General features: G+C 34.2%; 1 protein-coding gene and 2 long non-coding RNA genes across 4 annotated transcripts; 2 read left to right on the top strand and 1 right to left on the bottom strand.

Moving 5' to 3' along the window:
* Position 1: 1 nt before the first annotated feature.
* On the top strand, positions 2-26087 carry LOC107399026 (uncharacterized). Of its 2 annotated transcripts, none has more exons than XR_010335027.1 (3): positions 2-159; positions 24388-24596; positions 25822-26087. It is a non-coding gene; the product is annotated as an uncharacterized LOC107399026 (long non-coding RNA). The 2 variants fall into 2 exon arrangements; XR_010335028.1 differs by lacking the exon at positions 2-159 and adding an exon at positions 22283-24149.
* LOC135266827 (uncharacterized) lies at positions 15513-17171 on the top strand. Its single transcript, XM_064358137.1, has 3 exons — positions 15513-15709; positions 15766-16162; positions 16210-17171. The coding sequence occupies exons 2-3, from the start codon at positions 15795-15797 to the stop codon at positions 16868-16870; spliced, it is 1029 nt and encodes a 342-aa protein (XP_064214207.1). The 5' UTR covers positions 15513-15709; positions 15766-15794; the 3' UTR covers positions 16871-17171.
* LOC135266829 (uncharacterized) lies at positions 17201-18666 on the bottom strand. Its single transcript, XR_010335026.1, has 3 exons — positions 18183-18666; positions 17706-18122; positions 17201-17599 (listed from the first exon to the last, which is right to left on the bottom strand). It is a non-coding gene; the product is annotated as an uncharacterized LOC135266829 (long non-coding RNA).
* Positions 26088-27615: the final 1528 nt, after the last annotated feature.

The raw sequence follows: 27615 nt of genomic DNA, 5'->3' as shown, positions 1-27615 counted from the left end.
AGGAGCCGCTGTCAACTGTTGCAAGTTTACGGCGTGGCTTGTGTAGCGAACTAGTGAAGTGTTTGTTTTGTTGAATTTTTATTTAATTAAAACGGTATTGTGTTACGCGAATAGTGCAAAGACTTTGTGGTACCCAGTGTAGCTGTTGAAAACTGCAAGGTAAGGTTTTGTAAACAAATTAGTAGTTGTTATTTACTTTTAGGTTATGTACTGCATGCAAAGCATGCCGCTAACCAGTGCCGTTTTAAACATGCATATGCATATTCATTATCGAAATTGTTCAAATCTAGCTACTGTCTGTAAATTGAGAGTTGAGCCCTGTAGAAAATGAAAATTTTTAAATTTTTAAGTTGCGTATATGTACGACACAATTTACCGAAGCATTTTTGCAGCGTGTTTTGGGATCGGAGGGGCACGAGTTTCATTCACATTTTCTACAATCGTTAGTCCCCTCACCTCTCAATTTTCGGACTGTATAAACGTTAATTCGTTCGACCAATTATTAGAACAGAGCATCGTCCTCTTCTATGATCGTCCTTGACAATTTGACGAGTCAAGTGGTTTTGTTTTTATTTTGGAAATGTAAACTACGCACAAATGAATAGGGATATTGTGATTATTAGCTGTTTCAAAACTATGAAAACGCCGTCGTCGTATTTTTTCTCAAAATTGGCCGTTATAAATTATTCACACTTTTCAATGAGAGATCTGATCCTTTAATAACTATTTTACAATTTTATCAATCTTATTATTTTAAGAAAATAATTTAGTAAAATGCGAAGTTGGCTTTTAATAGTTTTGAAACAGCTAATAGTTTAACTTTTGGTTAAAGATCTTATTTGTTATTTAAATAATAAATTGCATCGAAGCATTACAATTGAATGCATTCTGCAACCACTAAGAAAAGGTATAATGATAAACATCTGATAATTGTTTTTTTACTTTTATCAAGTTAGATGGTGGGTTTCCATTCATGACAGGTCTACACCTCGCATCATTTTGTTAGTAATAAACAATGACGAGCTTATATCTAAACAATTTCGGTTATTTTGTGGGTTTAGGGGTAAAAATCATCAACTAACATTTTCATGTTTTTTGAGATATGTACGAACTAATAATTATTAGGTATAAAAAAACAAAATAATTCAAAAAGTTATTTCCACATAAATATTAAAAGAATAACTGCTACTTATCAATAAGTGAATGTAATGCTCAGTGTGAGGAAATTTGATGGGGTGGCCATGAGGCCATAACCGATCGATCAGCCGACTCGTCGTAGCGCTCTCGTTATGTTCATATTTATCGATGAAATGGTTCGTTACAGCGCGTGCCTTGGCGTAGTTTACTTGGGGTTTATACAATTAATGTTACCGGTCGCTTACAAAAATCTAATTAAAACATAAATATTATTGTTTTATTATAATTACGGAGTACCCTAGAAAAATTGTGGCAATAAAATAGTCGCTAATTTATTAAGACTGCGGTATATTTGTTGAGATTATTTTTTGAACCAATTTTAAAAATATTGTAGTTGAGTTTGGTTATTAATTAAATAAGTTAATTTAAAATAGTTGCTAATATCAGCTTCTGATTGGCTAGTTCAAACCCTGACAAGGCACCTAATTTGACATAATCATTAAAAAATAACTTCATCATTTCCTCAATCTTACATGGACACCAATGAAGATGTTTAATACAGGGGAGCGTAAGTCACCATTACATTTTGAAAATGTTGCGTTTTAATTCAGTGGAAATTAAAATTAATAACTAAATAAAAATATTTTAATCATTTTCTCTGAGAAATACGCTTGAATAACTGTGATTCTTTCTAAATTCTCGAAAACTGATTCCGTTTTGGGGTTAAAATTTCTTTGAATTTCGAAAAAGATGTTTCTACATCACAGCTGGTTACAGGAGCAAATAAAAAGTTTGGTGCTAATGCAAAAAATGTCGAAGGTGATACATTATTCGCAATTTGTTTCAAATCTTGAAAATCGGGATTTCTAGTAACAACTGCGTCAATTTTTGCATTAAATTTATCTTGTAATGACCATTCTACAGATTTTAACTCTATCAACGTAGACTCAACTGCCGTGGATAATTTTAAATTTTGCGTTTCTAGAAATTTGATTGCAGTTGGAATATTTGAAAAATTGTTTTCAATAAAATTAAGTTGGGAAACTAAATTTGTGCTTGAAACAAAAGTTTTACATTGTTTAATGCTTTGTGCATCGTCGTTTAAAGCAATAACAAATGATTTTAATTGATTAAAATTTTTAGAAAAGAAAAAAACTGCTTCTAACCAAGTACCCCAGCGTGTAACTACAGGTTGTGGAGGTAAAGGGATATAGGCCATATTTCTTTATATAATGAAGTTCTAAATGGTTATTTTAACATTTTTTTTTTAAATGCGCTTATTAAAGAATTAACTTCAGGAAAGCTATCTCGAATAAATTCAGAGACCCGATGTAATGCATGTGCAAAGCAAGTTATATGCAACATACTAGGAAAATGTTGTTTTAACAGTTTTCCTGTTTTTATCATTACACTTGCTGCATCTGTAACAAATAATAATATTTTCAATTTATCCCCACTGAAAACTTTGGTTATGGATTCTTTGTCGATAACACGTATTCTGCGTTTATGGTTTTAGATTTAGATTTCTGCCAATGCTTTATCGTAATTGTTCTTAATATAACATTTTCGAATTGTTGATTCCTCAGGAACGTTACGATTTGTATATTTTTTTAAAAGTGACTTTAAGGAAGAATTATTTAGTTTTTTTATGGGAATATTAGTAGAAATAAAAGCTTTGCACAAATCTTCATAAAATTCATCGTTTGATATCCCAGCTAAATTTTGCATATGTCTTTGGGTTTTTATGAGTTGTTGTAGAGAGTTTTTGTCTCTAAAAGATAAATGTTTTAAACAAACGGTGCAATAAACTTGTTTCGTATCCACGTATGAAAAATCAGGAAATTCTTCTAAAAGATGCCCCATTTTTGTGAAAAAATGTAGAAAATATAAATAAATATTAATTAATAAATCTTAAATAAAATAAATTCAAAGTAGGGGTAACAACAAATTCCTGTTACCAGTACAAAAAAATAAAAAGAGTAGTTTCTGAAATTACAATAAACACTAAATAAATAAAATAATACTTAAATTTTAGAGTAAGTAAAAACCAAAATGAAATTTAAAGAATACTCGTACGTAAAATATAAATCAAAGTACCAAACTGGCTCGCTTAACAAACATGTACCTCAAACAGTCAGAATCAATATAAAATAAGAAATTCGTATTCTGTTACCATGTATTATCTTTCGGGGTTGCTGCGTTTAAACAGTAGTGGCAGTAACATAGGGTGACCATCCGTTACCACCAAGTTACAAACCAGTTACAAGCGAATCGCGCGCACCGACCAAAGTATGCATAGCCTTTAATAAATCGAAATGTTGTGAAAAAAAACATTTGATTGTCATGTAAAATTTTTTTTGTGTTTACCTATATCTTCATATCTTCCTTCTAAATACAGCTAAAAACCTTATATTTCTTGCAAAAGGTTTCTCATTAAATGCAGATTTTTACGTAGTTACACAAGGTTGACTTCTGATAAAGGAAAACTGAAAAAATTAAATTTTACGTTCACAGAGATATTGCCGTAAGGTAATGTGTGGAAATAAACGCAATTCAGTAAACACTTGGTCATCAACAGCATTTTTACAACTTCCTTATTAAATTTATTTTGTGATAATTCTGATAACATGTTCCATTAGGAATTAGTTTCTTTAAATCATTTTCATTGATTATATTCGATTTTTTTTTACTAAAGGAACGATAGAAGTGGTCTTATCAATGGAAAATATATTTTTAAAATCCAGCCAAGTGAGTTGTTTGATTATTTTTTATTATTTCTTGAACTTGAAAACCCAAACATATGCTTTCCAATGGTCAAAAATTTGAGGGTTTTTTAAAATCTAGTTTATTAATTTTTATATTATTGACATAATTCAATTTAATATAATTTTCCCTCTTTCCTGCAGCTCCAAACAATAGCTCTAGTAATAATGAATGAATTTTATTTGTATACATGGGGCTATGTATACTAATAATCACTGTCCCACCGATTTTCTGGTGTTGTATGTGATAAAAATGGGTATTTGTAGCATAGACGTATCTCCAATTTTGCATATATACGTTCAGCATATGATTCTGATGAAAATACCATATCACTATTTTTATAAATACGATGACGATGTTTATCTAAAGGTTTTAGAACTTTCTTTGATTTTACACTAGAAGGTGATTGCGGATTTTATAGATCATCTTCAGGGACACTTTTTCAAACAGTTTTTTTTCTAACTTTTACTTGCCAATTTCTCTCTATAATACTTGTTCTTTTTTAATATGTAAAGATTTTGTTTTGTCTGGGCACTGTTTTTTCTTTCTTTTCTTCAGTTTCAATGTTTTCAGGGAGGTACTTCATCAATCAGACAAAAAGATTCGTCAAAACGATGCTTATGTGAGACTGGGTGACGATTTTGAAATGAGCGATTCAAATGTACAAAGGATTTTTACAAATTCTTTACCAAAACTTGTTGGTGCCATGCAAGAATTTATTTTTTGGCCTTCTGAGATAGAAATTAAAAAAAATTTACCACTTGCCTTTAGGGTTCGTTACTCCGAAGTAACGTCAATCATGGACTGCCTGGAGATTGAGATAGAATGACCGTCAGATGCAGTTATGCAAGAAGTGACATGGTCAGAATATAAAAGTTGTAACACGATAAAATATTTAATATCTTCAACACCTAATGGTGTAGAGGTTTTAAACATGCAGCAGCATTATTAGAAGAGAAAGGTTGCACTTTAATAGACCTCCTAGTTTGGTTGAAGGTCAAAAATTAACCAAAGCGGACGTAAAGAAGAATAAAAATATTGCTTCACTAAGGGTTCAATTAAAAGAGTTATCCGTCGGTTGAGAAAATTTGCTATGATGAATCCTCATGCTGCTATTAATGTCCAATTGTTGTATTTATTGGATTGCGTTGTAATTATTGCTTGTGCAATAGTAAATATTCAAGGACCATTAATAAAATAAAATGTGTGTCGAATAGAACAATTTATTTATTCACAAGAACAGGATAAAAATAATTTCGCCAAAATATTTCTGCCATTTTAATTAAATTGTCGCATTGTTCACTATCGTTATCTACTTCATAAATATTCACTTCTTGTGAATCTTCAAACGTAGGTGCTGCTACACAAAACAATGCTTTTGTTTTTTTTGGGCAAAATACATTTGTATTTGTGCCATGTATTTTGGTTTCATTACATCGTTTTTAATGTAATTTTTTATTGTTTTTTTGATGGGCACTTTACTTCGACTATAAAGTCGGGGCCTATACCATCCGGTGATGCCCCTAGAAATGGAAAGTCTTTCAAATTAAACCCGATTGCAAGATCTTAACATTCTTCATTTTTGCAACATCATTCACAACCAGTGGTTCCAATCTTCTTCCGCGTGTTGAAGCTTCGGTTTCAAACTTCGCAGCACCCAGAATTCCTTCTGTTAAAGACCCCTCACTTGTACGACATCTCGTAGCTTCATAAATTTTAAAAACTGTTGTGCGACCATAACGCATCTCGTGCCATAAGCTACAGCTGCTTTGTTCCTTAGTTGATTTTTCTATCACAAAATTCACAAATGCCCCCTTCTGCAGCTTTCACTTCATTTAATACAGGGTGAGTCTAAATTCTTTTACAGTCTGTAAACTGGAGAGTCTTTAGACTATTTCGCAACATCACGTACATCAGAGTGATTTGAAAATGTCATCCCAATAAACCCCGGCTGAGGGATCGGTAGGTACTCAGACCGCAACCATCTGTGGCAATAAATCATTTTGTCGTGAACTTCCAAACACGAAATAAGTTTACTTTTCAACTGCTTAAAATTTGATTTGACTTTATAATGATTTTAGTAATTGAAGTCACCGCTATTTTTAATTCCAATTTCAGTTGCCATTTAATTCGCATTGTGAAACAAAATTTATTTTGAATTTTAAATTTGATTGCCTCTAAAGGCATATTTGAGAATAGTGCAAATAAATGATAAATTAATTAATTACAATCAAACATCTGATTAACTGATCTCGTTATCAAATTGAAGCCATCTGATTCATTTTTTAGTCGCGAATTAACTTAACAATGAATTAAAATTTAATTCAGGATAAAGCTAATTCGAATTAAGTTGCCATTTTTTGTATTGACAAACGTCAAGTTAACCTCGAATTAAACCTGCCCATATCAGGTCTTTTAAAGCTTTATTCTGAATTAAATTTTAATTTCGCTTTCTTTAAACCGACCCTACGGGCCGGTATACGTAGAGAAGGCAGAATTAAAATCAGATTAATTAATTCAATTTGTCTACGTGATCAGTTAATCAGATGTTTGATTGTAATTAATTAATTTATAATTTATTTGCACTATTCTCAGATATGCCTTTAGTGGCAATCAAATTTAAATTCGAGTTTAATTTTGTTTCACAAAGCGACTTAAATGACAATTATTAAGTGGAACAAAAATAATTAGTGGTGACTTTAAGGGCCGGTTTAATGAACGTTTAAAAAACCTGATATGGGCAGGTTTAATTCGAGGTTAACTTGACGTTTGTCAGTACAAAAAATGGCAACTTAATTCGAATTAGCTTTATCCTGAATTAAATTTTAATTCATTGTTAAGTTAATTCGCGACTAAAAAATGAATCAGATGGCTTCAATTTGATAACGTGATCAGTTAATCAGATGTTTGATTGTAATTAATTAATTTATCATTTATCTGCACTAGACTCAAATATGCCTTTAGAGGCAATCAAATTTAAAATTCAAAATCAATTTTGTTTCACAATGCGAATTAAATGGCAATTGAAATTGGAATTAAAAGTAGCGGTGACTTCAATTACTAAAATCATTATAAAGTCAAACCATATTTTAAGCAGTTGAAAAGTAAAATTATTTCGTGTTTGGAAGTTCACGACAAAATGATTTATTGCCACAGATGGTTGTGGTGTGAGTACCTACCGATCCCTCGGCCGGGGTTTATTGGCATGACATTTTCAAATCACCCTGCTGTAAATTGCATTTTGGGCGATACGCCCACATGAGAGCAAAAATGCTAATGTAAAGTTTAAGCACAAAAGATGAGTACGTAACTGGTAACTACATTTAAAAGAATCGAGAAATGAAAAGCTTATCGCGTACAACGCAAAAAAGGTGCAAAAAGCTCGTGTTATCCGGCGCGACATGTTTTGTTTCGGTTTGTTTTGTGCGGAGTAAGCGTGAAATGTGAATAAGGGCCTCGAACGTCGTCTTCTTGAGGCTGTGGAAAAATTCCGTCAACAAGTAAGTACCCGACAGTTAACTCGTCAGCTTCAGATCTTTCAGAGCAAGGGTTGCAACCTTGCACCAAGTCGCTTATTAGAAATCAAGGCGGACTGTGTGAACCAGTAGCGAATCTGGGATAAAATTTTTAGTGAGGCGAAAAAATAACTTTAAATATTTTATTTATTTTACAAATCACAAGATTTATTGTTTGTATGTTAATTCGAGTGTCCTATTTTTTATGCCTGAAAATTTGTTTATAATAGTATCATAAAAAATATTTTTTTGGTCGGAATTAACAAAAGGTAATAATAAACTTTTTTCAATTGAAATTAAACTAAGCGATGAAAGCCTGTCTTGGTCTATTTTGTTCCTCAAGTATGTTTTTATTCTTTTGAGACACGAAAAATATCTCTCCACTGAAACGCTAGTAGTAGGCAAAGTGAAAATTAAGCTGGCCAGTTTAAAAGCTTGAGGAAAAACATCCTGCAACTCATTTTCTTTCATATATTTTATAATGTTTTTTAATTCACATTTTTTAAATTCTTCATCGTTCTGTAAGTTCCTTTTCCAGTTTATCTTTCTCGAAGAAACAGTAGTTGCTGACCAAGTTAGTTATAAGATTTTTTGGCATTTTTTTGCAAATGTTTCATAATTTGCGTTGTGTAAAAGGCCGACAAATGATATCTTTTCAACGTCTTTAAATCGGTCATTAATTTAGTTAATTATATTATCCAAAATTTAAATACATTGGTTTGAGACTATTATCGGAAGAAGTTCTTTGCTGAGGAACGGTCACATTATCATATTTATTGTTGATATCCAAAAGAGAATTAAACTTAATGTCGACAATTTTAATGAAATTTTCATAATTAGTGTCATTTCTCATTTCTGATATTTTCTTTAAAGCAGAATTTATTTGACGCTGGCAGTATGTAATATTTAAGCTTTTTTCATCATATAAAATTTCTGTTAAAGAAAAGATATTATTATAAACTGCTGCCAAAAACACAAATTCATAATTTAAAAAATTCCGTAAATAACCCCTTGCTCCATTAATGGATTCGGATCCAGATGTTGAATCATTAATTATTTCATTAAATAAAACAATGAAATCTGAAAAGTTAGAATAAAGAAGTTTTAAAAGTTTTGATCTTGAAGACCAACGCACTTCAGAAAACGATGGGTTTCTTTTTTTTAGAACTTCGTCTGCAATTAATGTTCTTTTTGACGAATGATGGAAATAGTTAGGTATACTGTCTACTGTAGCAAAAAAAAATCTACATTGTTTAATAGATTTTGTTCCGTGTTTAAGAACTAAATTTACTTTATGTGCAAGACAATGAATAAAAACGGCTTGAGGAACATCATTTTTAATTTTGGCTTGCAAGCCATTTAAATGACCACTCATAACAGCTGCTCCGTCAAAACATTGCGCAACTAATTTTTTTGTATAGTCAAGTGGTTCTAATATTTTTATCAAAAGGTCGTAAAGTCCACTTGCAGTTTTGTCTTTGCTCACATTGTGAAATCCAAAAAATCTTTCATACAGGATTCCCGATTTACTATCCCCATAACGAATAGATACCGCACACTGCGAGGTTTCGGTTATGTCCGTTGTATCGTCCACTAGTATGGAAAAAAATAATGCATTATTTATTTCACTCACAATTGTCTTTTTAAGTACTTCACTCACACAAAAAATTAAATCATTTTGGATAGTTTTTGAACGAAATAATTTACCCAAATCGCAAATATGTTTTTTAAGGTCCTGGTTATACGAAATCATTACATTGAAAAATTCGATAAAATTTCCGATGATATGGATTCGTCATGTCCTCTAAAGGGTAATTCTTGTTTTGCTAATAATATTGTCACATCGATTAGGTAACTTAACAGTTGTCTATTTTTTGACACCCGTTCATTGTGTAGACTTTTGCATAAGCTGGAATTTTCTTGGAAAAGATCTGCAATCGTAGGGGCATTTCGAACAAGTCTTTTAAAGTTCATGGCTTACTTCATGTGCTCCATGCTAGCAGTCGTATGTTTTGTTAACGAACGAGATAAATTCTTTAAATCATAGTACCCTTCGTTTACCCACACTGATTTTTCTTTTGACAACAGCAAGCAGGGCCAACAAAAAAGTTTTTGGTAGTGTAATTTAAATTGTAGGTTCTACCTTTGCACGCTCATTTAAGAAATCCTGGTCTGATACATATGTGTCACAACCACACCATTCATATGTATCATACCAGGATTTCTTAAATGAGCGTGCAAAGGTAGAACCTACAATTACCAAAAAATTTTAATATGTCTGTGAAAAATACTAAAACTAAACTAACTCCGTTTCTTATCCGTCCATAGTGTGGTTAAACACGGCGTTGGTTTTAATCCTATAATCTCGCGTCGTTCTATATCACTTCGACGAGAAAACGGCACTTCCTTCAGAAGTTGTATAATGTCCATTATTGGAAACATTTTCATTTTTGATACAGGTATTGACACGAAAAACTTCAAAGACAAATCACATAATACATTAGCGACAACTTCACTCAGATCAGCAAATTTCTCAAATAGGCGTCGCGAAACGAATCGAGAAGCGCCGAAAGTATCGCCTCAATTGCAGAAGTACAGCATGCATTAAAAGTGCGAGAAAGAAAGCACTCTTAATGAAAAAGATGCAGTGATTAAGCATTGCATTGCATTGGATAAAGCGAAGCCGTACGAAAAAACAAGCCGGAGCCTAGACTTCGTGACGTCACGAAAGCAGACCCAAGTCTCAACTTCCATACGGGACACTTCACATAGATTTCGCCGAAATTTCACGCAGTTTCGCATGAAGACACTCCATTTAATAATGAAATCGTAAAATCAGAGATTTTATAATTTATTGGTAACTGCAAAGTAACAAAAAATATTTAATACAACGTTTTATCTAAAAATTTTAAATTCATCTTAAAACTAGCTATTTACAAAACAAACCAAAACAAACTTACTAATTACCGCAAAGTTTTTTAATTTTTTTTCCGCTTTGTTTCTGGTCCCGTAGTTTATTTGCACAACTTTTGCTGTAATTATTTAATAAAATATTAGCAAATTTGGTAATACACTCTTTTACTAAAATAAAATTCGAGATGCCGCATTCACATATGTCGTAACTTGTCTTTTTGTATTTTAACATTTCTACTGCTATACTTTTTAGAACTTTTCTTTGGTTTACACACTTTAGAAATTTATTTTCAAAATACTCTCTAATTAGAACTTTAAATAGTAAAAACATATTTGAGATAATGTCCACTATAAAGTCTTTCGGCCATTTCAAACCACCGCGATCTAAATGTTTCAAATATTGAAACATCCTGATCGATTACGATTTCGTCGATTTCAAGGAATTTATCATGGCAAATACTCGATTTGCATTTTTCACACTTGAGATTTTTTAAAATTTTATTTGTAATGTAGCCACCTATATAAATCAGTATATTAATATCGCAATTTGAAATTTCTTCGTCTTTAGACATTATTAATGCATCCTCAAATGTATCTAATTGATCCTCCGGATTTTGTGATGGATCTGATTCTGATGAAGTGTTGGCATTGTAATCATCGCACAAGTTTAAAAACTCACCAAAATTAAATTCACCATTTTTGGCTGACTTTTGTTTTAGAAGAGAAAGTAATTTTAATTTTCTTTCACTTTCTAATACTTGAACAACTGAGATATGATAATTGCCTCCACTCATTTGTCTGTATTGCCCAAATCGTGCTTCTAGATTATCCCTTTGAAATCTATTAAATAGAACATAATCAAAATGGAGGTCGTTAATCAAGTAAGCAGCCAAATTTATGAGAGCTTTTGGAGAGTGATTTAATGCAATTTGAGTTTGTAGTGTAAGTTTGCCATTTCTAGAATTTTTTGGTTCACCACTGACGTCCAAATTATTCCAAATGCTTAACCACTTGTCAAAATTTTGTGAAAATATCAAATTATTGTGTTGTGTATTTGTTATGGCTTCATAACGCGTATCTAAAAATCTGCGGGATTTGTAAAAAGAATTGCAGTTTACAATTTTCTACCAATCGGATATAAGCTGTAAAAATTTTATTGTATCTAAAACTTCCGTCAAATTTTACTTTTTACTTTTAAAGCGGCAATGTTTTTTTCGTCAATGAGCTTCAAACACAACGATACATTTTGTCTTTCAATCGACGTAGGAAACAATACTTTTCTATTAAGGGATGGAGCTAACTTTATCACTTTATTTTCTTCTTCAAAAAACAATTGTTTAAGAAAATGTAGGGATACGTAGCTTCTGTCTTCCGTAAATTTACAATTTTTACTTGTTAAGTCGTTTGGAATTTTTGGTACTACAAAAGTTTGCCTAGTATCTTTCTGATTTAACCATATATTCCGTAAAGACTTATGTAAGTGTATTGCATCAAAAACAAGATAAATTTGGTGTGAGCTATTAAAAGGATTGATAAAAAAAGGTTCTAATTGTCCATTACAAAGCACTTCAAACATTTTTCTGTTGACACTGTTATTGTCGCTTGAAATACAGACAATTTGATATCCAATTGAAGTTAACATCTTGATAACCTCCATTGTTAATTGATATAAAAAACTATGTTTTAAAGTAGCCACAGGAAAAAGTCCGACAACATCTTTGTTATGTTTATGTGACCGTAAAGACTAAATCATAAAAGTTTGAATGGTAGAAGCCGGCTCCCATTTATCTTCTTCTTTATTTTGTACACAGACTCCTTGAATTTTACCACCTTTATATGTAACATTTTTTTTCACATATACCTCATCCAACATTAAAGTTACAAATCTCTCTTCAGGTGCTAAACATTGCAATTTTTTACTTAAATATTTTATGTGGTTGCTAGTAAGTCCAGAATTGTTATCTCCAAGTTTAAGAAGCATTTTTCTTAAATGTTTTGGGTGCGGTAAAGTTAGCATCTGAGAACTTTCTAAAAAGTGGTACGACGCCGGGTACGAAAAATAAATAGTGGATGCCCAAATTAGCGTTTCAGAAGAATAGGGATTTTGTTTTTTTGTAATTAACTCTAGTTGTTGGGTAATAAACTTAAGTTTATATAGTTTTTCAGAGTCATCACAACTATAATTTTCACAAATACTCTTAAGAAGTTCAAGGACGTTTTTTAATTTATCTGTCAAGTCAGAATTTGTTTGCAAATTATAATTGCTTAAAAAAATTAAAAGCTTGTTCAGCTCGGACCATTTTAAACACAAACCTGTGCTATTTTCCAAAATTTGCTTAGTGCGTCCTTTAAGAAACGTTTCGTTTCCAACGTAAACAAAAACACTAAAATTTTTTAAAATAGACAGTGCCACTTGATCTGGTTTGTTAGTGCCGTTATCAATTAATTTATATATAAACACTTGCTCTTTTAAAACCGCCACTTTAAAGTCACTGAACCCTTTTACTTTGTCCACCACCTTCAAAACCAAATCGTCGTATCCATTTATTTCGTCTTGGCGCTTAGTAAAATCGTCTTCTAACTGCATTCGCTTAGATATTTCGTCATGACGTTTTTCGGGATCTTTTCTTTTTGAAGGCAAAACTGTTGTCATGTAAGAGGGTTGATTTTGAAACACCGTAGGAAAAGCATCCTCAGTTAGTTTGGGATATTTTGGGGCACAGTTAATACAGTTCCGTTGGGTCGTGTAAAACTGTCTTCTCATATGACAAAATTTTCTGAAAAATGTTTTACACAAACCCGCGATGAATCACTTGGGTCAAAATTATCCCTATGTATGTGTCGCAACCACTTTTTTTTCTTTTCAGGATCTGCAGGAAATCGAAAAACGATGACATTGCTGTCACCCGTTTTATAGTTGCTGGTACAACCAGGAACACAGCAATGGGATGGCATTAGATACCTATTATAAGTCAATTAACGTGTGCAATTATAGTAATAAACGTTACGGTACCTTTTGAAAGCGCCAATTGATTTTTGAACTGTATATAACTTGCCGCAATGAAACCAAATGGATATTGGAACGAGGGTGGTAGGTAGCGTATGTAAGCATTTCGCGGAACAAAAATAATGTCATTCACAGAAAATTTTTATTTTTATGCTTTTATTTTTTGTGCGTTTGCTCGTACTGTAGCATCCTAGAATTGGTAAAGTCGGTCTTCATTTGTGACGTCACGGACGCGAGCACTGGCTAGTCTCCGGCTTGTTCTCTCGTACGGTTTCGGATAAAGTCGCCGTCGCGTCTGTTTTTAGAAAAACTGCGAATATTGTGCCGCCGTCTGATTGAAGCGGTATCAATTACTACGAATAGGCAAAACTAAAATACATACATTACATTTATTGATAAAATATTTGCAGATCAAAAAATAAATTTTTAAAATTAAAATCGTTTACACGTTTTTTCTCTTAATTTGTAATGAGGCGGTGCCTCACTTGCTTCACTGGCAAATCCGCCACTGAAAAACACTTTCAGACATATGATTTCTCTCGAAAGCTCCAATCCAGAAGTATCGCAATTTTCCTCATGTGTAAGTTTTTTCTCCAACTGTAGACACGCTTCTTCTAAATTTTCATCGGTTTTATTTAAATTATAAAGGAAATGTCAAGTTTCATTTATTACAGAAACTTATTTGAAGCGTGTCTCAATTGAATTTATGGCAGTGTCTAACAGGGGATAAAAAACATTTGTTCTGAATGATATTTCTGCATCCGTTGGCGCGTCATCTTTATTTTCATATGGGAACATTTTCTTCTTTTTCCGTGCGCGAACTGTTTCAAACTCCGGACTTCCTTCAGCATTTAGCTGCAATGAGAGAATTTGTGAATCCTTCGTACCAAATGACTAACGACATGAAAAACTCGAAATTGGCTGCAAGTGATTTCGCTTCTGAACTCGGCACGGGATCAGTTGACTGTTGATACTCTTCTTCCAAGGCAATTTTTACTTCGGTATCAGTATACCGTACCGCATGCAAGCTGTTGACTTTGCTTTCCCATCTTGTTTCACACAGAGTTAAGCTCTTCACATAGTTCCAAATAACTTTCCATCTTTTTGTTGAATTTCAAAAACAAACAAACAGGCGCTGGGGGGTTCCGAATAAAGAAATCGATTTGACTGAAGATTTAGCAGCATCAGCCACAACAAGATTGAGACTATGGCAGCCACAAGTATTAAAAAACGCCCGAGGAAACTTTTAGTTATAGGACTCTGAACTCCTTTTTGTTGTCCAACCAAATTTGACATAATTCGTTGAAAGTGCGCATTAGAAAAATGGCGCCTTTTTTCATTCCGTGGATAATTTTTATCTGTCAGTTTACCGTTGTGTGGGCCATGCATTATGATGAAATCTATTGTTTTGGACGACAAGGACGACGGCCACAGCGATATCTTCAGATATTTTTGAAGTGGTTGTTGATGTATCTGTTTCTTCTGCAGCTGATGATATATCTGTTTCTTCTGCAGCTGATGTTTCAGCATCAGGTATATCCTGAATCATAGACACATTCTCTTGAACATTCTCTGCAGTTTGTAGGTTGACTGCAACACGGTTTTTCTTTTATTTTGAGATAGTTGGCAAGCTGTGGGGTGCTCTTTTCGTTATTAGCTTCTCCTTCTTTATTCGCACCTGATAATGTTTTGGGCGCTGGCGACATTTTAACTGATGGCACTAAAAGAAACAAATACAAATAGCTAATATACACTACTTATAAAAAAACGGAACACCCAGAAGTAATGCGTTGAATTTTATGAATTTAAAAGTATAAAATGGTAGTAAATAATCAATAAATGATGAAAAAACTGTAATTGCAAACTACAAATTTTAACAAAAAAAACTTAATGAGTTGGTCCTCCACGTGAATGTATGCACTCTGCAACCCTCCGTGGCATACTCCGAATCAAATGATTAATTTCATTTCGGGGTAGTGTCTCCCAAGCAATCAAAATTTCGCGTCGGAGGTCAGCTAGCGTTTGTTGAGGTTGTGGTAGATTCGTCATTCGCCGACCTATCGAATCCCATATGTGCTCGATCGGCGAGAGGTTTGGCCCACTTGTACTTATTATGGCTATTCGCGATTTCGGCTACCGATGGTGGCGCCACGATCGCTTGATCAGCTGACAGCGACAGTCATACTCTGAGGAACAGGAGTGCGTTCATAAACTAAAGTATCTTGTGTTGTTGTGACGTCAGAGTAAGGCAATTTTCACCTAGAGTGAATGCAGAGCTTTCTGAAGTTTATGAACGGTTGAAGTAGACTGCAACATGACAGTTGACACTCTTGTAATTGTTTGACATAAAAATATAACCTGTCGTTTAAAGTAGGTAAGTGACAAATAATATCAGCTCTTTGGTCCGTTTATGGCATAGGTACATTTAAGCCCACCAATTCAACAAACGAACCGTAACAATGAATGACATAATTACTATCCCTGTTGTATTATCATCGGAAATGTTATTTGGCATTCCGGTTACATATTCTTCTGATGAGGACAGCGATGTAACTGATGAAGAAAATATTGTTACGATGATGCTTATAAAAAGTAGGAAAATTAAGAAACCTCAACGTATTGAGAATTATATTGAAGCAACAATTTCTGGTTATACCAAGCAAGAATTTCAGCAACATTTTCGAGTAACCATTGAGGCTTATGAACAACTCTTACAAACAGTTGGCCCCTATTTAATGCGACAAGCTGCTACTGGACGAAGTACTGTTCAAGTCGAAAAACAATTGTTGTCAGTTATATGGATACTCGTAACACCCGATTCATACAGGTTAGCTAAAATATTATAACTCCACGTTATAATATTGTTGATTTTAGATCAGTTGGAGAAAGATTTGGACTAGCAAAGTCATCTCTTTCACAGTGTTTCAAACGAGTAGTAAAAATTCTAAATGCCGTAGCACCAACTATTATAAAATGGCCAGAAGGGATGCAATTACAAAATGTTGAGAGAAGATTTCATGCATTTGCCAGAATGCCACACTGCATTGGGGCCATTGATGGTACATACGTGGAAATCAAAGCTCCTAAAGAGGATCCTCAATCCTATATTACACGAAAATGCAACTATGCTTTTACGCTGCAAGCTATCGCAGTACCTTCATTGAAATTTACAGATGCATTCATTGGTTATCCAGGATCTGTAAGTGATAGCAGAATATTTAAAAACAGTGATTTTTATAATGCTGTCAATGCCAACATGGGTCATTACTTTGCCGAAGAACATTATTTAATTGGAGATAAAGCATACCCTAATTTACCATGGTGTATTGCACCATACATAAATAGGGGTAACCTGAATGCAGCACAGGTATACTTCAACACTGTACATGCACAGACGCGCCAAGTAATCGAACGATCGTTTGCTCTTCTATTTGGAAGATTTAGGCGACTCAAGTTTTTAGACATGAATGATACTAATTCCTGCAACTGTGATAGCTGCATGCGTATTACACAATGTCTGTCTAGACTTTCATGATCTCCATATTGATGACTATATTAACAATGGAATTGATTATGTAGTAAATAATAATGATGGTGACGATGGCATTGGTGAAAACGTGGCAATAGAAGGACGGAGACGACGTGATGCTTTATGTCGTCAAATATTTCTTAATCGACATTAATTGTACGCTTTTCTTGTAAGTTTTTGTTAATTGGTATATTTAAGTTACTTATAGGGTTATACCTACCTCTATTGTAAAGTTATCGTAAACTTCATCTTTAACGTGTTCCAAATTGCTGGTATTTTTTTGTACTTCTTAAAAATATATGTTATTTAAGAAAATCTTTTTTTTAGTGAATAACAAAATTATATTTAGTATTTAGACATATTCATATAAAATACAAAAACAAAACAAAAACTCTTATTTTAATAGTCAGTCACAAATCGCAAGTAATAAACGAAAAAAACAAACATGAACTGAAAAGCATTATTTCTCTTCTTTTGGTGCAGTTATTGCTTTAATAAGAGCATCCATTTTATCGGAAAATACATTCAACGATTGTCTACGTAAGGCTAATAGTTCTTCATGACGTTGTGTGCGTCTACTTTCTCGGGATTCCACATTCTTATTCATTGTATCTATAATTGTTTGCATCGGTGTTTTTTTACCTTTAATACTGCCGCTAATTCTACTTTTAACTTTTAATTGTTTGGGGGGCGTTGCCTCTTCAGGCAAATCTTGCTCCTCCACATCGGTGGGTACTAAAAAGCAGTAGTTAACAATTTAAATACAACTTTTACTGTAGTAACAAAATAAACACGCATTGTGTAGCCGTTATTATTTTAGCAGCAGTCAGCAGTAACTTACTGGTATCCCCTCGCGATGAGGAAGCGATCGCAATTGGTGATATAGAATGCTTTTTTCCCAAAAAATCATCCATGCTCTCGAAATATTCAAAATCCATTCGATCTTCCCCACTTCCTCTATTGCCCATATTATCTTTTTTTGTAGCATATCTACTTTTTAAATAGCGCCACTTGTCGTTGCATTGTACCGAAGTGTACATAAAACCCATTTCTTTCATTTTCGATGCAAGTTTTTTCCAAACCACTTCGTTTTTCTGGGTTGTTGAACGAAATTCCGGGTCCAACTCTTTCCGAAATGCAATTAGGTTGATAATTGCATTATGGCACCATTTGATTCTTTTATCAGCCGTTCTTTTATCTGAATTTGAAGTCGAAGCAGACCCAGCATCATTATTTTCCACAATGACAAGGCAGCCATCTGCGACAATAAGTACACAATTAGGTAGTACACTACCAACAAGACATTAAGCTGACTTACCTGCCTGCTGCTGAAACACCAAATAGCCTTCATCGGTTTTCAAAGGTTCACCGTTTTCAGTGAACACCTGTTTTAACTTTTCCTCACAGCTACTCATAGTTTTAATTTTATAATCTAATGTTTGGAATAGTTTGAACACTTTTATATTAGAATAAGTGACCGCAAAATAACAGTCATAGCCCATGAAAAAAGTTCTTGTATGCAAATTCAATTCAGAGCAGGTAGTGCAAAAACCGCAAAAACATCAACAAGGTGTCAAATGGTTGACAGCGTCAAACCAAATACGAATGCGCATGTCCGGTGAAAAACGCCGGACTTTTGAGCACGGCGATTCACGAACACTCCGGGTATATCACGCGACAATTTATGAACAGTCGCACAATTTGTGCACGTTCATTTGGACGGCTTTATGAACGACTATAGACCTAGAGTAGACTCAGAGTATCTTTATGAACGCACTCCAGCTAAATATCTTTATGCGCGCATGCGCATTAATTTTGTTTTGCTTGCTGTCGTACGAACTGTCAATAAACCAGGCCCCTGAAGGTCTATTAGATTATAGGTTCACAGGCAGGGGTGGGGCAAAGGGGGGAAACGGCTAAAATAATTCAATTGCTACGTGCTCGAGGTCGCGTCTGGCGTAAAGAAATCTGTAAATGTAAAGGAGTCTGTAAAGCCACTTTGCTAATGAATAAGGAAAAAACGTCGCGCGCACGCACTTCTCTTTTTAATGTTTGGAATTTATAACAGTGGATTATTTTGCTGTCGTTGGCGGTTTTTGGCGACATTTTGTTTAAAAATGTTTTAAAGTCATCAGGAAACAATTTCACGTAATTTTGAGGGTGTTTTTATGATCAAACATCTTTTCTTATTTCGGTCCTTTATTTTGATCTAGTATATAGTGGAAGTTGACAGTTTTCAATTGAAAGTAGGATGAATGAAGGTAAATGTTATTGAAACGTGTGTACAACAATTAATTGCGAATTCCAGTTGTTGATATAATAATATAACATCGAGGAGGATCACACAAACGTCTCTACTGGAGATTTCCAGAGATGTTGGAGACACAGATTGAAGATGACGACCGTGCTTGGAGATGATAATGATTCTTGGTATGAAATTGAAAAATCCATGAAGAGGAGTTAAACATAATGTGCAGTAATTAATATACAATAATAATAAACAAATTTACTGTAGGTGCGAAGCCAGTATTTTGTGCAACCAGGGAATTTAAGACTTGCCTTGGATTAAGGTTAATTTTATCAAATTATTTATTTAAATAAGATTGACAAAATTGTAAAATAGTTATTAATGATTAGATCTTCCACTGAAACTAGAAATTATATAATCTGTCTGTAAATGAATGTAGGATCGTAGTAGGTATTAAAACTTTGCCGCAATGTTACTATATGAAAAATTTGGTTTTACTGGTTGTCTGAGTAGATAAAAATTGGTACTTTTCAGAAATTTCATAGAAATAAAATAATTTAATGCGGCAAATTCAAATTCCAGAACCACCTGGGACCCTACACTCTTTTATAAACAGTCCGTATTAGCTAGACCGTTAGACCTAGTGTTGCCAGGTCCGATTTGTTTTAAATCGGGACAGAAGGTAAAACAAATCGGGATTTAGGGTTGTAGATCGGGATAAACAAAAAAACGTTTTTTAAATAAAAGTTTTATTTATTGAGTTTCGCAACTAACATTAAGTAGGCCTATGTCAGAATTTAATCCTGCATAATAATAGTCAGACTTGTTGGACTAGTAGAAATTTAAAACTAGGTAAGTATTGCAATAAAATCTTAGTCTAAGTATTAGTTAATTATTGACTTTAATAGAAATTTAAATAATTTATTTTTTATTAAAATTATATTTTTCGTTAGATTTTGCTGCCTTTAACATCGCCTTGTTTTTTATAACGTAGTTATAGAATTCACTACAAGCCATATTAAAGTTGGTTTTAATTTGAATCTCGGCTTTGACATGCTCGAGTGTTAAACGGTTTCGCGTCTCAGACCAAATTATATTAGCCTGGGAAAATACCCTTTCCGTTGCCGCGTTTGATACCGGTATTGAAGCCATAAAAGAAAATAACTTTTGAAGATTTGCAAAGTCTTGATTGTCTTTAAAAATGTTGTGCCACTTTTGTAACGCCGTCAAGTCTTTGTTTTGCACTGCTGCTTTCACTACTTCTTTGACTTTACACACTTCTTCGTAAAGTTGATCCATGTCGAAGAACGAATCAATTTTGAAGTTTTCAATAATTTTGACCATTGACGCGTAAGAGAATGAGTCGTCCTGGAGAGAAAATGGTTTAAATAAGTCCAATCTGCTATCCTTGAGTTCGTATTTAGTTTCTATGTAATCTAGAACATTTTTGTACCACGTACAACACTCGTTTTTTATTTTGGAAACTTCATCAGCAGGCAACTTTTTAAATAAGTTGCTGCACGTGAATCCTACAAATTCATCTTCGATCCGCTGCCTCAATTTTTTACTCAGTTCAACCATTATTTCGTGACCTTCGAAGCACAGCAATGTTTCGTTTTCAAGTCGTAATACTGCATCCTGTAAGACTTTCAGTGCATTTTGGTAAAATGCCAGATAAGGTTCTGTTTTGTCAGAATTAAAGAATTGCCACAGCGCAGTTGGACACTAGCGGCTAGGCCCCGCCGGTCTACAAATGTTCGCTCAGTCGAAATGTTGTTGCGAGCGAGGTCGGAACAGTACGAACGGAGACCATAACGGACTTCTCATTTCAGCTGGGCTGGTTAAGTCTAAAGAGTTTTCTGAGTATTTTAAAAATAATTACATTAACAATCGGCATTGATGGGCATATTGGAATAGTGGTTTTTATGGAAATATGTTGCGCGTGGCTGGGGCTTCGCCCCAGTTAACTAAAAGGAAACAAACCCCACGACCAATTAAACTCGAAAACGTGGAACTCGAAACGTGGAATAGTGTTTTTTTATGGAGCTAGGGTGGCGTACAGTTCATAAACATAAACACTATTCCACGTTTCGAGTTCCACGTTTTCGAGTTTAATTGGTCGTGGGGTTTGTTTCCTTTTAGTTAACTGGGGCGAAGCCCCAGCCACGCGCAACATATTTCCATAAAAACCACTATTCCAATATGCCCATCAATGCCGATTGTTAATGTAATTATTTTTGAAATACTCAGAAAACTCTTTAGACTTAACCAGCCCAGCTGAAATGGAAATACGTTATGGTCTGTTCGTACTGTTCCGACCTCGCTCGCAACATTTCGACTGAGCGAACATTTGTAGACCGGCGGGGCCTAGCTGCTAGTAGTTGGACATTCGTCTTCTTCCAATGATATAAAATAATCTTTCAGTATATGGAAAGATTTGGTAGCACGTTCCACAGCAGGAAGAAGTGACAGCCATCTTGTTTTAACATGCCGCAAGACAGGAGCAAATTCAGCTTCGCGCATCTCATAGAAGTCTTTTAACGCGGCAACTCGTTTTGCATAGTATGAAAAATGGTTATGCAGCTTCAGGATGAAATTTTCTAAATCAAACTTACTCTTACCCAGGCTATACTTTACACTGTTGTGCAAGATGTGTGTAGGACAACCGACTGATAAAATGTTGTCATTATCGTGATGCAATAACTGAAAAACTGAATTACGACACCCAAAGTTCACATTTGCATTATCTGCACAGTAACTGGTAAGATGTTTAGTGTCAATATTGTGCTCTCTCAGTCGTGTTACTAAATTCTTATGAATGGCTGATGCAGTTTCATTTGCGTCTTCATAAAAGTCAAGCACACACGTTTTTAAATTTGTATTTGGGCTGTAAAACCTCACCATCAGCGGAAACATTTTTGTGGCACCGTGATTGGAGGCGTCAGTAGCAACACTATAAAATGTATCATTTTGCAAAGTTTCGACAGCCTCTTGAGTCGATGCTGGACCTAAAACGTTATGTGCAATGGCACTGGCCTTAGTTCGTCCAAGTGTCAGTTTTTCAGCAATTTTTGAATCACCATACAAAGTATGATCGAGTTTTGTATCACATTCAAGTGAATTGAATGATAAGCTATGCTTGACCGAATGGTACGTCTTTGTGACTTCAGCAGCTATCACTTTTTCTTCTTGAGTGCTTATTTGTTCAGTTTTTAAAAATATTTTCAGCGATGTAGATAGACTAGCACTTCTTTCTCTTTTTTGGTGTTCATTACATTTTTGATGTTTTTCTATATCATTCTTGCCACCATGAGATATGCTAAACTGTTTTTGGCACAATGTGCAAAGTGCTCTTAACTTATTATTTGGAACGGATTTGATGAACGAGTAACTTTTCATCCAAACATCGAGAAAATAACACATTCTTTTTTGTTTCTTCTTTTTCGGAGTCGAAGTCGAAGCATCGGTTTTTACCTCGGATTCGGAAACAGTTTCCGGATCACTCATTTCAAAAGAAATCTGAAAATAAAAGAAATCCAATGGCAGCAACCAACACCACATACGTGAATAAATACATACATACAAACAGATATACGCTGGATTATGTTAATAAATCATGAAATCAATACATAAAATTTCGTTAAAAAACATCAAAAGCATTTATTTACCTCTCCCGGCACTTTGCACAAACCCTCATGTCAAAAATTTTCTATCATATTTATCATGAAACCAATAAAAACCAACTGCCTAACATAACCTAAAATTCGCCAACACGAATTAGAATCTTAGAAAGAACTAAATATGAGAAAATTGTTAAAAGTATTTGCGTAAACATTTAAATAATGTTTAATTAAACAATTTGAATGCTTACCTGCAAAGAATCTCCTAAATGTGCTGATAAAATTGCAAAACACATACGAACGAACGAAGACCGATTGATTGAGTGAAGCCAAAGTGAAGTATGTACCTACCTCCTACACATTGTGAAGCGGTATTTTACTTTGTGGTAGCGTCTCTGAGCAAGAGAGAAAACAAAACTAAGCTATACTTATAGCGTTAGTAATGACTAATGGGATGCGTGCTATTTTAAACGCATTGTCGCACTCGATATAGTGATGTGATGCGTAATTTTCATTATTCTAGTAATAACGGGTTTTTAATAAATTAATAATTTAGCGTCCCGATCAGGTGCAAATCGGGACGCGTCCTCAGACCCTGAAAATCGGGACGTCCCGCGCAAATCGGGACACCTGGCAATTCTAGTTAGACCACTCAATTCTCAATTTTCGGAGTGTAATGTGGTTTCAACGTTTATTTCGTAACGCGACTATCAAAATTCTGATAAATGTTTTGCTTTTCTGAACAGTGTGAAGAAAAGTAATGAAACCTGTGAACGAATGATGGATTTATATCTATTGTATTTACATTACTACATATAAGTATGTTCATGAAGAACAATACGAGTTGAATTAACTTTGCCTATACACTCCAGGCCGTTATTTTTGTTTTAATAAATTTTTGATGGGAAGGACTTTGTTTCATTTTGTTAAGTGATGTTAAATGTTTTTGTGCTATTGCAACTGTTGCAGATATTTTTTTATTAAAATGTCTCGTAACAGTGCATAGATACAAAAACATTTAACATTAATAATCTCTTAAAATAATATGGAAAATAAATACAATGTCATGTTTGAAATTCCCGCTATTGTCGAGTTAGTTCGTTTGCTACTCGCTAGATAACGCTTTCGGTAAAAACGAGGGGTAGACAGAGAGATTCGCTTCTCCCTCTCTCTTATTCTATGGTCAATAAGCTGTCAATTGGCTGTCAACAGTGTCAGCACACTACCAAAATGTTGTCATGGAACTTGTTTGTTTTTGTCGTTTTTAACGTGTTAACCGTCCATAAAACAAGTCTACTTAATTTTAATTGAAATAACTTCTAAATGGTAATGAGTTTTATTGAAAACAACGAAAGAAGACAGCGATGAAGACAGAAAGAAGAGTTTTTAGGGCGACGGAGGAGGAATCAACTACTAGGTATGTTTTGATTTTGTCGTCGGGAAATACGTTTGGGGTGCAATTTTCCTTTTTCTTTGAGAAGAAGGCTCAGGTAAGTGCGCTCCCTGTTTTTTCTTTAAAATCTCCCTTCCCTTTGACAGTTTACCAATTATCATCTTGTAGTCATTTTCGCAAGTGCAATCCTGATTCAAAAAGATTTTGACATTCTGCACGCCACAATTCTTTGTCTTTAGTTCCGCTACTCCTGTTTTTTCAGATTGATGAGCAATGCGGATGGCCATTTCCTCATTCAGATCATCAACCTGCTGATCGGCACCGGAATCTAAACACTTGAATTGTGGAATGAATCTTTCCTCGGCAGAACTTGAAGCAGCATTTTGAAGCCCCTTATTTTTGAGAAAGATGGCTACAAGATGAATGTGCTTGCAAAAATGATTGTTGGTGGTGGCGTCTCGACAAGTACAGGTAAATTTATGGATGCAAGTTTCACACACCACACAGCGAAGAGTTCGACAATTGCACCCTGAATTTACTAGCACTACCTCATAGAAATTAATTTCTCTTTCAGAATGTACTAAAAATTTAAAGTCACTTTCTTGAGCGATGTCATCTAAGCTCATTTGTGTGGCTTTTCGGTGGTTTTTATTTACTAAGAGGTCCTGATAAGTGGCTGTGGGTCTTAACACTGATGCCAATCTGGACCAAGATTTATCAATGATAAGCCTGTCTAAGGCGTCCAAACATGTTTCCAATCGTTGGACCGTTTTCCCACAGAAATACTTGTATTTCAATGTTTTGTGCATGGATTCCAAATGCATGTTGGTGTTTATACCAACATGCTTTCGGAAACAGTGAGCCCACGATTTAATCCTTTCTTCACTTTGGAAGTAATATGTTTCCAAATAATTTAAAAACGTCATTTTATTGTTAGTTTTTAAATATTGCTCTAATGCTTCCTTAAGCCTCTTAAATTCGCAGACTTCAGTTTCTTTTAACAGGACATTCAAGTCATGTTCAACTTGCTTCCTTATGTTTTTATCAAGAATTTTTGTTCTCGTGTGTTGTAGCCAATTTTTTTTGACGTGCCACGTGCAAAGTAAACGGTGTGGCAAAGGACCCAAAATTTTGTTCCACGCGTTGTAGTACACATACGTGTCGTCCGTCATCATATAATTTGGAACAAGCACCCCAATGATTTTTTTTAATTCCTTTAAAAACACTTCTTGTACAAGGGTATGTTTTCTGTTTTAAATTAAGAAGACTGCTGGGTAACCATTATTCTTATCATCTAGGATTAAAATAGTCGTTAACTCAAAGTTGTACGGATTGGTTCCGTGGGTGCCGTCCATACAGATGATATTTTTTCCATACACTGTCAGCATATGTTGCATTTCATCGTTCATGTATGCAAGCACATAATCATCTTTTTTAAGGATCTCGTGGTCATCTCCTATCTTTTTATAGAAAAAAACATTTTTCTTTCCCCCCAAGTTCCACTCCGCCACTTTAAGGTCGACTGCCACCAACTCAGACTTACGTCTTTTTCCGCTAAGACCATTCTTCTCTGCTAAGTAGCGAATGTCTTTAACAGTTAAAAGATTAAGTCTGGAACAATCCTGCCCCTTTGCAATAGTATCATAAGATACACCCATCCGAATTTGGTCAACTATATATTTTTGTTCCGTTTCAGATAATGGTTGACTCGAAGTTCTGCGTCGTGCCCAACATGCGTAGAAGTAAATTTTGCAGTCACTGTTCCAGTGGCGCTGCAAATTTCTGCCCTAATGCGAGAAGGACACACACCATCCACTCTTATGGAGCCAGAAATTTTAGGTACTCGTAATTGACAAGTACTTTTAAAATCAAAGAAATTGCTCCTGTGGCACTCGAAGTACAATGTTTTGCCAGATGTACTGTTAGTTGACGTCTTCAGAAAATAGAAAGATTTTGTCTCTCTTTCCGTCTTTTCTTTCCAGAAATTAAACGCTTCTCTGTCGGAAAAAGCCAACTGTTTTACTTCACTTTTTACGGAATGAACGTGGTTCAAGTGCTCCACATAAAACTCAAAGGAGGGAAAAGGTGTAGAGCACAGAACGCAAGAAATGCGGTGTTCCCTTTTATTGAAATTGTCAGGCAACTTTTGATGAACCTCTCTTAAATGTCGATTTCGAGACGACACTGAATGGAATTTTTTTCCGCAAGTATTGCATATTGTCACGGTACTAAAAAGTTAACAGTAATTGATATCAAGACAGTCTAAAAAAAATAGTTATGTAAAATTTACCTAGACATTTTCCCAAAAAATGCACTTGATAAATTATTAAGAAGTTTTTTCTTATGACACTTGACAAAGTTGATTACGTGGGCAAGGGTGGCGGGAAATTCCTGGTGAAAATCAGGGAAGAGGTGGAAATTGGTAGAAGCGCGTACTTTAAATTTGTATCATTTTAATTTCAATTTGTAAAAGTTAAACGAAATGTAAGATAATTTATAACTCAAAATAAAAATTTTCACTTTAGTTATAAAATATAATTATGGTATATGTTAAGTATACGCAGGTATGTATATGAGTACCTATGTGCACGTTAATAACGTGTTATATCTTGTAAAGAATTAGCCCTGATCTAGTTTTTGGCGCTGAGGTCGATTTTATTACAGGTTAACAAATATAAAATTGCTCGTGGAATTGTTACAAATTCTAAACTAATACTAAATGACTTTGCTTTTCTTTTTTTATTTTATGATTTATGAAAGGATATTTGTCTTTAATTATATCATTTCTTATTGTTACATAAATACCGTGAGGTTTTTATTTCGCTGAACATAGGCCAACAGTTACTAGCAAGCAAGCAAGCAAGCTTTGCGAGTTTATTTGGTTGCCTATATTACAATTACCACAACACGTTGGTGCGGTTTTTCAGAAACTGAACATAGGGCTATGTTCAGTAAAATAAAATCCTCACGGTATATTGGCTCGTATGCTTTCCTAGTAAATAAAGTTACTGATAAATTTAATAGCGTCAACATAAAACAATATAGATTTATGCCAATTTATGCCGTTTCAATGAGTTAGAAAAAGATACAAACGTTGCAATGGAAATTATTATCACGAATAAATTTATTTATTATACAAGGAAAGCATACGGCTCATTATTTTTAAATGAAAAGTACATTATGAGAACAGATTTAAAATTTTAAAAAGAAAGTAATTTGAACATTTGAACTAGCTCGCCTAGGAGTAGCATTTGGCAGCATTTTTGACCTGTAATTTGACAGCGCTTTGACAGCAAGCAAAACAAAAGCAATGCGCATGCGCACATAAAGATATTTAGCTGTTCCTGTAGAATCGGTGGTAGAAGGAAGCAGAGTAGTGGTCGACTTCCATTTCGTCTTCATCTGATGAAGTATCGGTTTAGGTGTTTACTAACACCGTCACTGAGATCATTATCTTCTTCCCGGAAAAGGTCACTTTCAAGATTTTCAT

This window comes from Tribolium castaneum, chromosome 7 (genome assembly GCF_031307605.1).
Source record: "Tribolium castaneum strain GA2 chromosome 7, icTriCast1.1, whole genome shotgun sequence".
Classification (NCBI taxonomy): Eukaryota; Metazoa; Arthropoda; class Insecta; order Coleoptera; family Tenebrionidae; genus Tribolium; species Tribolium castaneum.
This window is presented reverse-complemented; position numbering and strand designations above follow the sequence as displayed.

Excerpts from the sequence above, each read along its gene's own strand:
- LOC135266827 (XM_064358137.1), top strand. The coding sequence starts at position 15,795 with ATGAATGACATAATTACTATCCCTGTTGTATTATCATCGGAAATGTTA. Across the intron at positions 16,163-16,209 it reads GTAACACCCGATTCATACAG|ATCAGTTGGAGAAAGATTTG; the intron begins GTTAGCTAAAAT and ends TGTTGATTTTAG.